Below are 15,221 nucleotides of genomic sequence, written 5' to 3'. Positions count from 1 at the left end.
AGCATTTTTCTATGCATTGTCCTCACAGTAACCTTAGAAAGTAGACATTATTTATTCATTTTACAGTTGAGGAACCAGTCAAATTATGTAACTAGTTCAGGGTCCCACTGTTAACAAGTAACAGCCAGAATTTGAACCTGTGACCATGTAGATCTGAGGCCTAATACCTTTACATAGGTCATATTGTGTTCCTATTGATAGTAGAAGTCCTGGTGTAGCACTGTAGGATAAGCACTGGGCCCCAAGGTCCGTTTGAACCCAAGGTCAGCAGTTAAAACTCACCAGTTGTTCCTTAGAAGCCCTATACAAGGTCACTAAGAGTTGGAACCTACTCAACATCACTGAACAACAATGACATTGATAGTAGACATAATTTTAAATATAAAGTGTATGTTTCCCCTTAGGTATGCAGCTTCTCTTCTATGTAAGGTATAAGATTGTTTACACTATTTATGCACATGAAACTGCTGACTATCTGTTGAGGTAGTTGTGTGTTTGACTTACATCTCTAGTGGTATCAGTGACTTAGGCATGATATTTGTCCTGTGATTTGAAGTGTCTATTCTGAAAGTTTCTCTTCTCATATTCTTTGCGTTTCTCCTAGGGCTGTGTGCAAGAAGTTTGGGTTGCATGTGAGTCGAATGATGTTAGCCTTCTTGGTTCTCAGCACTGGAATGTTTTGCTCATCTTCAGGTCAGTAAAGGGCAGGTGGGATAATAAACCACAAATATTTCAGTGGCATTGAAAGAAAGCATTTGTGCAAATGTTGATTATGTTCATTTAACATGTCCATAGTTTGCAAATCTATACATTGTCTTAATTGACCTTTACAACAATCCAGTGGTATCAGATAAATCTCTTCTTTTTTCAGGGGAGGACACTGAAGCCAGGAAGGTTAATGACTTACTGAAAGTAACAAAATTCACAAGTGGTAGAGCTGATACTCCTACCACAGTATTTTCTATTACATGATTATATTTTTATCACCAAGCTGAAAAGCACAACCATCCACTGTCTGCCGTTGTTGTTCAGGGAAGGAAATTAATTTTTATTTTGCTCAAGGAAGGTCTTAGTACCTAAAAACCCTACTTTGGTGGTTTGTTTACTAATAATTAGTTGAGATGTTTTTTATTATTGTTGTTGTTAGGTGCCATTGGCTTGGTTCTGACTCACAGTGACCCTGTATAGGGTTTTCAAGGAGCAGCTGGTAGGTTTGAATTGCCAACTTTCTAGGTAGAAGTCCAGTACTTATCCTACAGGACTCTAGGCATGCCTTTTCTGTGTTTCTTTTCTTTTTCTACAAAAAAACTTCTAGAAATTTAGAATATAAACTTTAGAGTGATGATTTTTGACCTACGCTGCCATTGAACATTGGTGTTCCATGAGCTGAGCTGAGGTGGCGTACTACCAAAATTACATAAAAGGTAGCCTGTTCCCAGCTTGCCAGGAAAATTAAGTTACTAGATAGCTCTTTCTCGAGTTTGTCTTCTTCTGTGTTTGCAGACTCTAACACATACAAGATGGTATCTAGTGCAAATTACGTATCTTTTCATTCGCCGACTCCCATAACCTGCGGCAATATCTCACAGTCCATAGTGGACTGCAGAGTCTTTAGGGCTCCACCTCCTGAGTCCCTCTTCAAGACACTGTCTCACTGAGACTGCACGCCCCCCTCTCAGCTGGCACAGACCTCACAGTCCCCTGCTCACCTTTTCCTCTATGTAGACAGCTGAATTGACAGCTTAACGTGGTTGTTGTTAGGTGCCATTGAGTTGATACCGAGTCAGCGACCTTATGCTCAACAGAACGAAACACTGCCTGGTTCTGCACCAATCCCACAATCATTGATACACGTGAGCCCATTGTTGCTGCCCCTGTGCCAATCTTATCTCCTTGGGGGTCTTACTCTTTTTCTATGGCCCTTCACTTTACCAAGCATGATGTCTTTTTTCAGGTACTGGTCCCTCCTGATAATATACCTGAAATATGAGAGATGAAGCTTCGCCATCCTGACTTCTAAGGGGCACTCTGGGTGTAGTTCTTCCGACACAGATTTGTTTGTTCTTCTGGCAGTCTGTGGTACTTTTAATATTCTCTAACACCATAACTCAAATGCACCAATCTCCTACGATCTTCCTCATTCACTGTCCAACTTTCACATGCATGTGAGGTTATTGAAAATAATATGGCTTAGGTCAGGTGCACCTTAGTCCTCAAATAGACATCTTTGCTCTTGGACACTTTAAGAGGTCTTGTGTAGCAGGTTTGCCTAGTGTAGCAGGTAGGTCTTGTGTAGCAGGTTTGCCTAGTGTCGTTTGATTTCTTGACTGCTGCTTCCATTGAGAGTTAATGGTTGATCCAAGCAAAATGAAGTCTTTGACAACTTCAGTCTTTTCTCTGTTGTTTAACATTTATCTGTGAAGGCTGTACTTCACATTTTTGATTGTTTTTGTTTTGTTTATATTTACTTTGCCTCTCCTAAAATTGATTTTTCTGTGTGGGAGACACTGGAGAAGGTAGTTGGTTTTGTGATCTCAGTTGAGGGTGTTAAGGGCAGATACGTTGAAGACATCCTTTTATACAGAGCCTCTGCAGCCTCATGCTAATTTTTTGTGGTTCTTGTTGGGAGGTGGCACTGATGTTTCTTCCTTTGTGCTAGGGGAAGCAGGTTTTAGGTAATAGGGGAGCAGATCTTTTTGTGAGCAGCCTTTGTGACAACAGTTTGTGTAGAGTGGTTAGAAACATACGTGGTCTATTTGAGATGCTGCTGGCAAATGTGACTATTATCAGTGACTTTGAAAGTACTAGATCCTCTGTTGTATTCAGCAGGAAGGCTATGCTAGATGGATATGACTAGAGGAATGTCTAAGGCTATATTATGTCCATGGATATAGGGTACAAAGCAATGCCACTATCTAACATTTGACCCATGAGAATGCTTCCTAGAATTCATGTCAGGTACAGGTGAGGATAACCTGGAAAAAGTATTCCTATGAAACTTAGAATTCTCTAAGTTTTGGATTTGGGGTATTGGCCAAGGAAAGAGTGGCATAATTTGTATTGCATAATTGTGATAAAACAAGAGTCATTCAATTCCATCTTTTTTAAAAGGAGTATCATTTTACTGCTTACTCATTTCTAATACTTTGTTAAGTGACATCGAGTCAGTTCCAACTCAGGGTGACCCTGTATAGAGTTTCTGAGACTACAAATCTTTGCGGGAACAGAAAGTCAACTTTCTTCCCTGAAGTGATTTGTGGGCTTCAACTACTGAAGTTGTGGTTTGCAGTCTAGTGTTTATCTTACAGAGCCACCACATTTCCCCATTTCTAATATTGTTGTTTTGTAAGTGCATTGTAAGTGCCATGGAATCGGCTCTTACTCATAGCCACCCTCTGTAGAACTTTTGAGGGACAGCTTGTGAGTTTGTACCTCCAGCCTTGCAGTTCAAATTGACCTTGCAGTCCAGTGCTAATCATATAGCACCACACCAGGACTCCATTTCTAATATACATTGTTGTTATTAAGTGCTATCAAGTTGGTTCCGACCCACAGCAACCCTGTATAGGGTTTCCGAGAGCAGCTGGTGAGCTTGAACGCCAATCTTGTAGTTCAAACCGACTTTTCAGTCCATATTAAAACACAGTGTCCATTTTGCAATGTAGGTAAAGTTTTAATAATTGATACCTAATAAATGTCAAATTCTTGTCTGTTCCCATTTTTTTTCATTTCTTGACTCTTGCAGCATTCCTTCCTAGTAGCTTCTGTATGTATACTACGTTGATAGCCATGACTGGATGGTATATGGACAAGACTTCCGTTGCGGTGCTGGGAGTAGCAGCTGGCGCTATCTTAGGCTGGCCATTCAGTGCAGCTCTTGGGTAAGAAACTGACACAACTTCCTCTCCCATATATCACTGGGCATATGAAAATCGTATAGATTATCTCTGAATTATCTGGATAGGACCTAAAGTTATAGGAATGAATTGTGCTGTCAAAGATTCTGGGCAATGGAAGAATATTTTTGGGGGGGCTTGTTATTATGATTGATTCTAATAAGAGTAGAGACTTTTAAGTGTCTGCTATATGTTATATACTACTAAACCTTTTATAAACCTTGTTTCTAGGCCTTATAATAATTTTGTAAGAGAAATACAACTATTAGCCTTTTATAAGTGAGGAAATTGTTTCCAAGAGATTCAGTAACTTGCCTTAAGATATATTAGCTTTTCTGAAGCCCAAGCTGATTTTTTTTTTTTTTTTGCTATTTTCTTAGTTATCCAGGCTTGAAATTTAAGGCTTCTTACAGTCCTTTCTCCCATCTTGCCCCTGCTTTCTTTTATTTCAAGTTCCACTGTGTCTCTAGTCCTTCTTGAACTCTTAGTTTCTACTACTTCTCTAGTTTCCTGTGGGACAAATCCACCTCATCTGTTTTTGTACAGCCTGAGAGCTAAGAATAGTTTTCGCATTTTTAGAGAGTTGTTAAAAAACAACACACATTCACAGAAGACTATGTAGCCGAGACCTTATGTAACCTGCAAGCCTAAAATATATGCTATCAAGTCCTTCATATAAGAAATTTGGTGACCTCTGCTTTTTAATATCCAAACTCTAACGTGACATAACAGGCCTGGCATGATCTTCTCTCCTTTCATCTCTCTAGATTTCTTTTTTCTGTTCCTCCAGCACTTTTATTCTCCACATTACATTAAACTTTGTTCAGTTCCCAAGATACATCTGTGTGCACATTTTGATTGGCTTGGCATTAGCATTATTGCGTTGCATTATTGTACTGATGTTGTTATAATTAAGACACAATTCCTTCCCTCATGGAGCTTATATGGTTTAGCAGGAAGGACAGACATTGAACAAGTAATTACAAGTATGATGGCTTATCAAGAGAAATACACAGGGTATAATGGAAATTAACTAGTTGGGGAGACACTTAAAAATACGAGCTACTAAAGGGACATTTATGTAACTGAATGTGGGTGTTCAAACCATACAGGTATTCTATACTAGCACATTATTTACTGTATGAATTCAGAGAAGTGAGAAATTGGTTCTGAAAAGATTTTGTAGACTAGATGAGGCTTGAGCCAGTAATTACCATTTGGGTCGATCTTGTATAAATTGGTGTTGAGAGAGCATTCTTTGTGACTCAAGAATGGGTAAGGGCTCTGAGTGGTATCTTAGATTTTGAAGTCATGGATGTGAAGGTGATTGTTCATGCAACAAGAGCAGAAGTACCTACCGAGGAAATGGGGAAAGAGAAGCCGGCATTGGGGAGACATGATGGTGAAGGTATAGGGGAAAAAAGGATCCTGGAAAGAACACTCAGGAAGAAAGCAGGAAAGAGAAGGAGCAGAATTGCTGTGCAGTAGAAAGACAGAGTTGAGGTGAAGTTTGTGAAGAGGTGTTGAATCTGACTACGAGGATTTTCCTGTTGACCTGAGATCAGTCTCATTAGCTTGATGCAAGGCCTTCAGGAAGAAATAGTGAAATGAGGGCAACACATGTATGCCACCTGCTTAGGGTATTTAAGTAAAAGGAAAATTATCAAACGGTATTGAGAGTACATCTGAATTGAAGTCAGAATTTGTAATAGTATATTACTAAATTCCTAATATATGTTGCAACGGGCTAACACGCTGGATGGCCAAGTTGGTTTGAACTGCATGGTCTGAGGTTTAAGCTCACCAGTCATTCCGTGGAAGCCCTATACAGGGTTGCTATGGGTCGGAACTGACTGACGGCACATAGCAATAATGATAGGTGATATAAAGGAGAGCTCAATATTTAGCTGCAAGGTCCTTGTTAGGTGCTGTTGAGTTAGTTCAAACACAACAGAATTAAACACTACCTGACCCTGTGCCATCCTCACAGTCATTGCTGTACTTAAGTCCATTGTTGAAAGCACAGTGTCAGTCCATCTTGTTGAAGATCTTCTTCACTTTACCAAGCATGATGTCCTTCTCCAGGGACTAATCCCTCTGGAGAACATGTCCAATGAGAAACAAAGTCTTGTCATCTTTGTTTCTAAGGAACATTCTAGCTGTACTTCTTCCAAGACAGATATTTTAATTCTTACTGTCATATATATATATATATATATATATATATATATATAAAGAGAGAGAGAGAGAGTAGTTGTTATTGTTACGTGCTGTTGAGTTGGTTCCAACTCCTAGTGATCTTATATAGGGTTTCCGAGGAATAGATGGTAGGTTTGAACCACTGACATTATAGTTAGCAGTCCAGTGCTTATCCTACAGTGCCATACCAGGACTCCATTTAGGGCAGTTTTCCTAGTCACCCAGGCTAGGGTTGAATCGGTTCAGACCCATAGTGACCTTGTATAGGGCTTCTTAGAATGGCTGGTGGGTTTGAACTACCAACCTTGTGGTTACCAGTCCAGTCCTTTTCCTACAGTGCCACACCAGAGCTCATATAGGGCACATTCATTTGTAATTTATTTTTATTATCCATTAAACATAAAATATAGAAAATGGAATTGTTTCCACTGCTCAGCATTTTTGTGTGTTGTGCATCCATGGGATACATATAACATTCTGTGAACAGATCAGCATGTTGTTGAGAGGACATCCTCTCACAGACCAGCTTTAACTAGTAGAGATATGTAATTTTCAGTTCAGTGACAGGTTAGGTGTGATCCTGACCTATTGGTATTCTCTAAGTATTTAACTCCCCATTTTCTGTTTCTCTCTTAAATAGTTTACCTATTGCCTTTGATTTGCTGGTCATGAAACAGAGGTGGAAGAGTTTCTTTCAGTGGTCACTGGTGGCCTTAATACTCTTTCTGGTGAGTTTTCCTTTTTACTTGTCATGTTCTAAAATTTTAATGAAAGCAGCTTCTTATGTAGGGAAGGAAAAATGAATTCATTCCGTTTTTCATTTTAAGGTGTTAGCATAGTGAGAGTGTTTACAGGAACCAAATCCTAAAATTGCTATGTATTCTCTGCTCTGTTTTAGGTGCCTGTGGTGGTCATTGACAGCTACTATTATGGGAAGTTGGTAATTGCACCACTCAACATTGTTTTATATAATGTCTTTACTCCTCATGGGCCCGATCTTTATGGTAAGGCTGTAGGAAATTTGGGGACGAGTTGGAGGATAGTTTAATTTGCCCGAGATTCAAGTTTTTAATTCAGTTGCCTCAGTTCATCAAGTATAGAATTTCTCATTGGTGATCTTATTTAAAAATAAGAGGGTGTTTTATTTAAAAATAATCATATAAGAGGCGATTTTATTTAAAAGTAAGAGGACATCAAATGTAGATTTTCTCACTGGCATTCTTATTTAAAAATAAGAGGACATTTGAATATTGCCCAGTGAGTGATAACATGTTATGGCTATATTCAAATTGTTCTTCTTGTTAAGTGCCACTGAGTCAATTCTGACTCATAGTGATCCTGTATAGGGTTTCTGAGAAGTGGCTGGTGGGTTTGAACCGCCGACCTTGTGCTTAGCATTCCAGTGCTGATCCTACAATGCCACAGTTCCCTTAATTGATATGGTATCCAGATGCTGGCTTTCTTAGTGTTCTGCTATCTGTTATTCCCAAATTCAGGGTTTTTAGGACTTTGTTGGGTAATGCCATGGACTTTTTAAAAAGCATATTTTTAAGATTTTCTGCTTTAAAAAAAACAACACATTTTTTATTGTGAATTAAGTGAAGGTTTACAGAGAAAATCAGTTTTTCATTCAATAATTCATACACATTTTATTTCATGTCGATTGTATCTTCACAATGTAAGTATGATCATTTATCCCCTTCTATCCTTTACTTCCCATTCTTCCTCATTCTCCTGCCTTCTGAACTTTGCTTTAAGCAAATGATGCCCTTTTGATCTCATATGGTTTATTGTAACATCTTCCTAGTGTTTATTGTTTGCCTTGTACATTTGTTTATTGTTTGGATGAAAATTGAGCCACAAGGATGAGTTCAGATCTAGGCCAGAAGGGTGACCAAGGACCAAAGTCTCGGGGGTTCTTCTCGTCTCTAGCCAACCAGTAATCCTGGTCTTTTTTATGATTTTGACTTTTGTTCCACATTTTTTCCCCCACTCTACCCAGGACCTTCTAGTGTGATCCCTTTTAGAGCAGTCAGTAATGAGTGGTAGCCGGGTACCATCTAGTTCTTTTGGTCACAGCAAACTGAGGTTTGCATGGTCATTTAGTCCTTTAGACTAATTGTTTCAATGCATTTTTTAATTTTGTTACTCTTTTTGCTCCAGGCAGAGAGAGACCAAGAGTTGCATTTTAGGCAGCTGTGCACAAACTTTTTATTGTGAATTATGTGTTAGTTTGCATGGGTGAACATTATCTTTACATTCATCCTATCATATTTTGTTTCCTTGCAATGATCACAATCCCCTGCATTCATCATCAAGCAATCAAGGGGTACATCCCACATGCCTGCCCTCTGGCCGCCAGCACACAGCCGCTCTCCACAACTTTTTAAGACTCCAGTTGCTACTCATGAAAGAAGGATGTAGAACATTTTCTTTTATGACTGTCTCGTACCAGTTGAACTTCATGTTCCCCCAAGACTATGGTCCTGAGTCCCTAGCCCAGTGACTCATTCCCTCAAGGTGTTTGATTATGGCTAATAACTTTTCAGAACTTTGCCCCCTGTGTGCTCTGCTATATTCATGGATATATTTGCAGCATATGTATATACATATGTCGAAATGTTCTGTGTCAAACCTGCATGTTTTAGTGGGTATAGTCCATGCTCTTTCCCATACTTATTCAGCTTGCATGTTTATATTATATATCCACTCATTGTTGTGTGCCGTCCAGTGGGTTTGACTCATAGTGATAACCCCGTATAGGGTTTCCAAGACTGTAAAACTATAGGAGCAGAAAGCCTCATCTTTTCCCCGTGGAATGACTAGTAGATTAGAATCCATGGCATTCACTGATACTGTTATTGCAGGATTGTGTATAGAATAGTAGTATTTACCTTTCTTCCTTTAACTCTTGTACATCTCCCAGTGTCTTCCTTTGCCTTGATCCTTTTGTGCTGACCTCCACCTTTTTGTATTCTGCCTGCCCTTTCCCCCAAGTTAATATGTGTCTGCCTTCTAATGACTGGTTTAGCCTTTCTTCCCTTCCCATTCCTGATAATCATCAAAGAATGTTTCTTTTAGTGTGAAAACCTTGTCTTGACATTTTAAAATAGTGGTGCTAAAAATGATAGTACCAAACCGTCTCTCCCACAGCACTCTCGAAAATTCCTTGTAATGACCAGACAGAACTTGGACACTATGTTCACAGTTAAGGGGTTTACTAGGGAAGTTAGCAGGTTGAGTTCAGTGTCAGTAATGCTCAGGGCACAGTTGTTCCAATCATGACAGCCTCATACTCTGCTATGCCCACAGGCAGCTTTCTCTCTGCTCAGGCATCAAAGCTCTTTTAAGGCTGCTGATAAACGCTCATAGATACTCCACTCTACTATAAGCTCAGCCCAAAGACTCTCTGTTTAGCTTGGTGGTCAGCAAACCTAGCTCCCCCAGTTAAGTGTCTGGAGGCACCTCACTCTTTAAGTAAGCCTCCTGCCCAAAGGCACTCAGCTTTACTTCTCCATGGGCTGGGAAGCAACTGCTCTGCCGTCTCGTGATTCTGCTGCTGCTGCTCCTGTACTACTCCTCCAGTATCACAGCTCTCTGTCCCTGGATCCAGGAAATTCACTGCACAAGGATCTTGGGGTCCAAAGGACCTGCTCCACTCCTGGCTCCTCTTCTTTGATGGTAGTGAGGTTTTCTCCTTCTGCTTCTGAGATGGCTCATTTTATACCTGGCAGAATGGCAAAATTGACCAGGTACAATTAGCCTTGTTAACAATCTGCACAACTGACTCATATACCCTATCAGCATCTTCCCCCACCTTCTCTTATCTAGACCTATTAGAAGAAAAAGTTGTGTGGTGGGAGTTTACAAAGACTATATATAGCTAGAAGAAAGGAACCTTGGTGGCATAGTGGATTATAAGCTGGGCTGCTAACCACAAGTTCAGCAGTTTGAATCTACCAGTTGCTCTATGGGAGGAAGATGAGACTTTCTGCTCCCCTAAAGATTTATAGCATCAGAAGCACTATACAGGGTCGCTATGAGTCGGAACCAACCATGTCACACTACCACCTCTACCATCACCATGGATAGAAGAGACATTAAATAATTCACTGCATCATACATAAGTGGTCTCATGTAAGATTTGTCTTTTTGTGATAATGCCCTCTCAGTTCATCAAATTTTACTCAGTGTAACGTCATACAGGTTCATTCATACTTATAAGGTGTTCCATAGATTCATCATTATACTTTGACATTGCATAATATTCCATTGGGTGTATGTACCATAATTTGTTTATCAATTTTTCAGTTTATTAGTACTTAGATTGTTTCCATCTTTTTGCTCTGTGGATAGTGTTGAATGAACATGGGTGTACATATATCTATTTATGTCACAGCTGTTATTTCTCTAGGAGATATATACCTACCAGTGAGATTGCTGAATCCTATAGTATTTCTATTTCCAACTTTTTGAGGAAGTACCACACTGTTTTCCATAGTAATTGTAACATTTTATAGTCCCACCAGCAGTGTGTGAGGGTTCCAATGTCTCTAATCCTTACCAGAATTTGTTATTTTCTGTTTAGTTATTTAAACTTTGCTGTTGATGATGGGGTGATATGCCATGACTTTTGATGCTACCTTTTTTTTTTTAATTAAAAGTTACTTTTTTTTTTTTAACTAGAAAATCAATATCATAGCAAAAAGAAGAAAATAAAAACATACACAATCCCATAATCCCAACATCTCATGTGGGGGTAGATGCCTTCAGACATGTTCTAGACATACATCCCTAGGTTGGTTTGAACTGTAAAGATCAGTGGTTCAAACTCACCAGCCACTCCTCAGAAATTCTATATAGGGTCTGTATGTGTCACAACCTACTCGATGGCACTTTATTCTTTATTCTGTACACATTTAATATTACTTAAAATTTTTTTGCCTTTTATATCAAGGAATATCTGTAGACAGAGTGTAATAAATAGTGATGGAGTCAGTTTAGGAGTATAGTAATTTAACATGTTTAAGAGGGAAAGCTGGACACTGAATAAGGAAGAACATAGAAGAATTGATGCTTTTGAATTGTGGTGTTGGAGGAGAATATTGAAAGTGCCATGGGCTGACAAAAGAACCAACAGATCTCTTGGCAGAAGTGCAGCCACAGTGCTCCTTGGACGCCAAGATGGCCAAATTTCGTCTCTCATACTTCAGACATATTGTCAGGAGGGACCAGTCACTGGAGAAGGATATCATGTTTGGTAAGGTGAAGGGTCAGAGAAAAAGAGGAAGACCCCCCCAACGAGATGGTTTGGCCAAGTGACAGCATCGATGGACTCAAGCGTGGCAACAGTAGTGAGGTTGGCCCAGGATTGGGCTGTGTTTTTTTCTGCTGTGCATAGGGTTGTTGTGAGTTGGTACCGACTCATGGCATCTAACAACAATAACAACAACAAAGAAGGAAAAAAGGTTAAATGCCAAAAAAATTTTTTTAAGGTTTTTATTGTGGATTGAGTAAAAGTTTTCAGGGCAGATCATCAGTTTTACATTCAACAAATCATACACCTGGTTACATTACAATGATTATAATCCCCTCCATGTACAATCAGTTAACAGTATTTCTCTCTACTCACTTCAGCTCTTTTTGTTTTAAAAAAATAAACCACTCAAGCATATATAATAATTTACATCTCCAAAGGGCACATTCTGCAAATCTGCCTCCTAGCCACCAGCTCTTAGTTCCTCTCTTCCCATGAATCTAGAGTCCTCAGCCCCTCAGGCTTTCATGCCCCCCAATCTCTGCCTTCGTCCCTGATGTCGCTGCTTCTCTGGATAAGTTCCCACATTTTGCTTGTGCTCTTCCTCCCTGATCGTCCTAGGGTCTTCTGTTTCTGGACTTTAAGATTAACCACTCCCTTGTTTTTGTTACAAAACTTCTACCTTTACAATTGTGACAGTCACAATGAGTCATAATAACAATTACTCACTATTGAATCATAAGAATCTTATCCCCATCTCTTTTCATCAGACCCATCTAGACAAGATGGAAACTATTCAGTGGGAACTCTTTCTTTCCCACACACTCTTAAACTAAACTCCCTCTTGAAACCTTGTAAGCCAGTCACTTAGTGCCTTTATCGCCCCCTCATTTTAGGTTGCCAGTGTCTAAGTTGCCCATCCCTATCTACCCTGTATACAGAGCAGATAGCAATGAAACTTGATGTGAAGACTCCTTCCCTCTGTGTTGGTATTTAGAGTTACTACCTGCATGAGTATAAGTCAGGTTCATCAAATTACAGTACTTTACCCTTGTTTCCTTTATAAAAAAAAAAAAAAATTTTTTTTTTTTTTAATCTTCCTCTAGTCGAGTTCTGATTATGAAGCCATCGAGGCTGGGTCAAATTGGTACTGTCTGCAAGTTTGGGTGTTCTTGTGCATCTCCCTTCACTTCATATCAGCTGGATGCTTCACTCTCAGCTCTAGCCCTTTGTGGCTATGTCCTTGTCCATGGGCTCAGGTGTCCCCAGGTCTCACCACAATTTGGAGCAACTAGCCCTTCCTCTTCTCTTTCTCATCCTCAGGTCAACAGGAGTTTGGAACGATCTTGAACTCAGCCCATTTCTTCATTGCTGCCTTTCCCCCTTTTCCACTCACCAGTAGACCAAAGTGGTTGCCAGCAAGTTTACATGTCTGCTCATGTATTACCTTTGCGTTTCAGTCTTAGAGGGGAGTTTGTCCTGAAGGAACTTGATTGCTTGCCTTGATGGCTTCCTGGCGAACAGCTTGCTTATTCTTGTATTAGCCAGTCATGTTGACATTTTTGTTTTGGGTTTTTCCTGATGATCTTTCTTTGAAGATGTATCTTCTGTTGCTCTAGCTGGTCCAGGCTGGTCTGCTTGTCCTTGCTAGTGGGAATGCTCCACCTCATAAGGTTCTGGATGGTACTCAGGATTCCACCTAAGGTCTTATACTCTGCCAAGGCTCCTCAAGAGGCCTATTTCACTGGGCAAGTTCTAGAACCCCTTTTAGGTATTCCAACCAGTTATAGCCTGAAGATGGGCTTACAAGTTTTCTGTAATCATGTTTCCCGACATTCCTTTATATCCCACTCAAGTGTCTATTTTACAATAGTAGGCAAGGGAAACCAATATTCACAAGACATTTAAGCATTTAGTATTATTTCCTCTCTTCAAACTATGCCTAGATCCCTGTATCACAGAGTCCTGTTGTTCCAAGGTTGAGCATGCATCACTATTTACCTCTGTCTCACTTAGGCCATGCAAACTTGTAGTGTTCCCCTATCTATCTTGTTCTTCTACCTCCTCTCCTTCTTATATTGCCTTCCCCAACACCTGAACTAAACCCCTCACCCCAACCTTACCGTTGTGGTTATCTTATATTCCATTAACTCTTCCTTCTATTTAAGACAGTCTATATTATCCTGTAATCTACCTGACCATCTCACCACCTGGATCTCTGTTCCTCTGTGTTTGCCTTCTTTCACATTGTAATTGTTTTGATTATAGACTGACCTTCAAGATCCTCAGTTCTTATAATTTTATTCTGTTCTTGACTCTTCCATTTGTCATTTGAGTTAAGGGTGATGATGCCACATATGTCTGTCTCTGGTTGTTGTCTATTCTTGTTAGTTCTCAGTCCACAGAACTTCCTTTAGGATGTTTTTCATTGCAGGATTGGCTTTGGCAAAATCCCTTAGCTTCTGTTTATCCTGGAATTTTTAAATTACACCATCGTATTTGATGGACAGCTTTGCTGGGTAGAGGATTCTTGGTTGGCCGTTTTTTTTCTTTCAGGGTTTTATATATGTCTCCCCATTGCCTTCTTGCCTGCATGGTTTATGTTGAGAATTCAATCAGCTTAATCTGATTTGCTTGCCTTTGTATGTTAAAATTTCTCTTTTCCATAACTGCTTTCAGGGTTTTGTCCTTATCTTTGAATTTGGAGAGCATGATTATTACGTCTTGGTGATTTTCTTTTAGAGTCTATCCTTCCTGGGGCTTGTTGAGCTTCTTGAATGCTTATCTTTTCACTTTTCAGGATGTTAGGAAAATTTTCTTCCAGAACCTCTTCAACTATCTCCTCTGTGGGCTTGTGTGATTCTTCCTGTTCTGGAATGCCAGTAATTCTTAAGTTATTACTTTTCATGTTGTCTAACATGAATCTTTAGGTCTTCTTCAGATTTTTTAATCCATTTTTCTGCTTGCTCTTCTAACTTAGTAGTATTGAGATATTTATCTTCTAGCTTATTAATTCTGGCTTCTAGCTCTTCAATTCTACTCCTTTGCCCTTTCAGTGTATTATCCATTTCTGGTATTCTATTATTAATCATTTGGACCTCTTTCTGTAGGATTTGAATTGTTTCCAATGCTGTATCTATCTTATTTGATTGTTCCTTTAGTGCTTTCCTGATTTCTTCCTTATGTTTCTCAACTCCATTGTATAGTATTTTATAATCATTTTTCTGAATTCCTTCTCAGACATTTCCAAAGCCTGCTCATCTTCCAGTATGGAGTGTAGGTCTACTTCCAGCTCATTTGCCTCAGTCACTTTATCTTGTTTCTGGACATGTGCTGATATGGTCATCTGTTTCTGTTTTTTGAACATATTCAGGAGTTATCTGTGGCCTTAATACTTAGATGGGTGTGTATTTTTTTATACTTTCTGATTGCCTCCAGGTAGATGTGATCCGGACATGGGCTTCCCTTTTCACTTTTCTTTCTGAGAAATTTCAAGATGCCACTGTTGGTCATTATGACATAACTCAGGATTTAATTTTCAGCCTATTTCCTTTTTTGTTTGCCTGTCCCACTCCACAAACCCTATTCAGGCCCTTTTCCTAGAGATAAACAGTTCAGGGCAGGCTGTGGCCATTTTGCACTGCCATTTGGTTTTAAGTGGAAACTCTGCCTTTATATTCCAAGGAGATCTGTGCTCATGCGTAGTAGAACCCTCCAGGGATGGGGGCAGGATCTCCACTTGCTTAGGCACCCCCTCTAGTCTCCAGAATGGAGGTGCACAGCCAGCGGAAGACCAATGAACAGATTAAAAAAAAAAAAAAAAAGAATGTCCACACCTTTATCTCTGTGGTTCTGTCAGACGTCCATGG

The 15,221-nt window shown here is 39.6% G+C and overlaps 1 protein-coding gene across 1 annotated transcript in view; it reads left to right on the top strand.

The window, feature by feature from the left end:
• Positions 1-15,221, top strand: part of ALG9 (ALG9, alpha-1,2-mannosyltransferase) — a 154,535-nt gene that overhangs the window by 33,131 nt on the left and 106,183 nt on the right. Inside the window, exons 4-8 of the mRNA XM_006833967.1 lie at positions 405-424; positions 605-693; positions 3,746-3,881; positions 6,736-6,823; positions 6,994-7,099. Of these exons, the coding sequence (XP_006834030.1) occupies positions 405-424; positions 605-693; positions 3,746-3,881; positions 6,736-6,823; positions 6,994-7,099 (439 nt within the window). The remainder of the gene's footprint in view (positions 1-404; positions 425-604; positions 694-3,745; positions 3,882-6,735; positions 6,824-6,993; positions 7,100-15,221) is intronic.

Source organism: Chrysochloris asiatica, unplaced genomic scaffold (genome assembly GCF_000296735.1).
Source record: "Chrysochloris asiatica unplaced genomic scaffold, ChrAsi1.0 scaffold00008, whole genome shotgun sequence".
Classification (NCBI taxonomy): domain Eukaryota; kingdom Metazoa; phylum Chordata; class Mammalia; order Afrosoricida; family Chrysochloridae; genus Chrysochloris; species Chrysochloris asiatica.
Note: the sequence above shows the minus strand (reverse complement) of the source record. Positions and strands in the feature narration are given on the sequence as shown.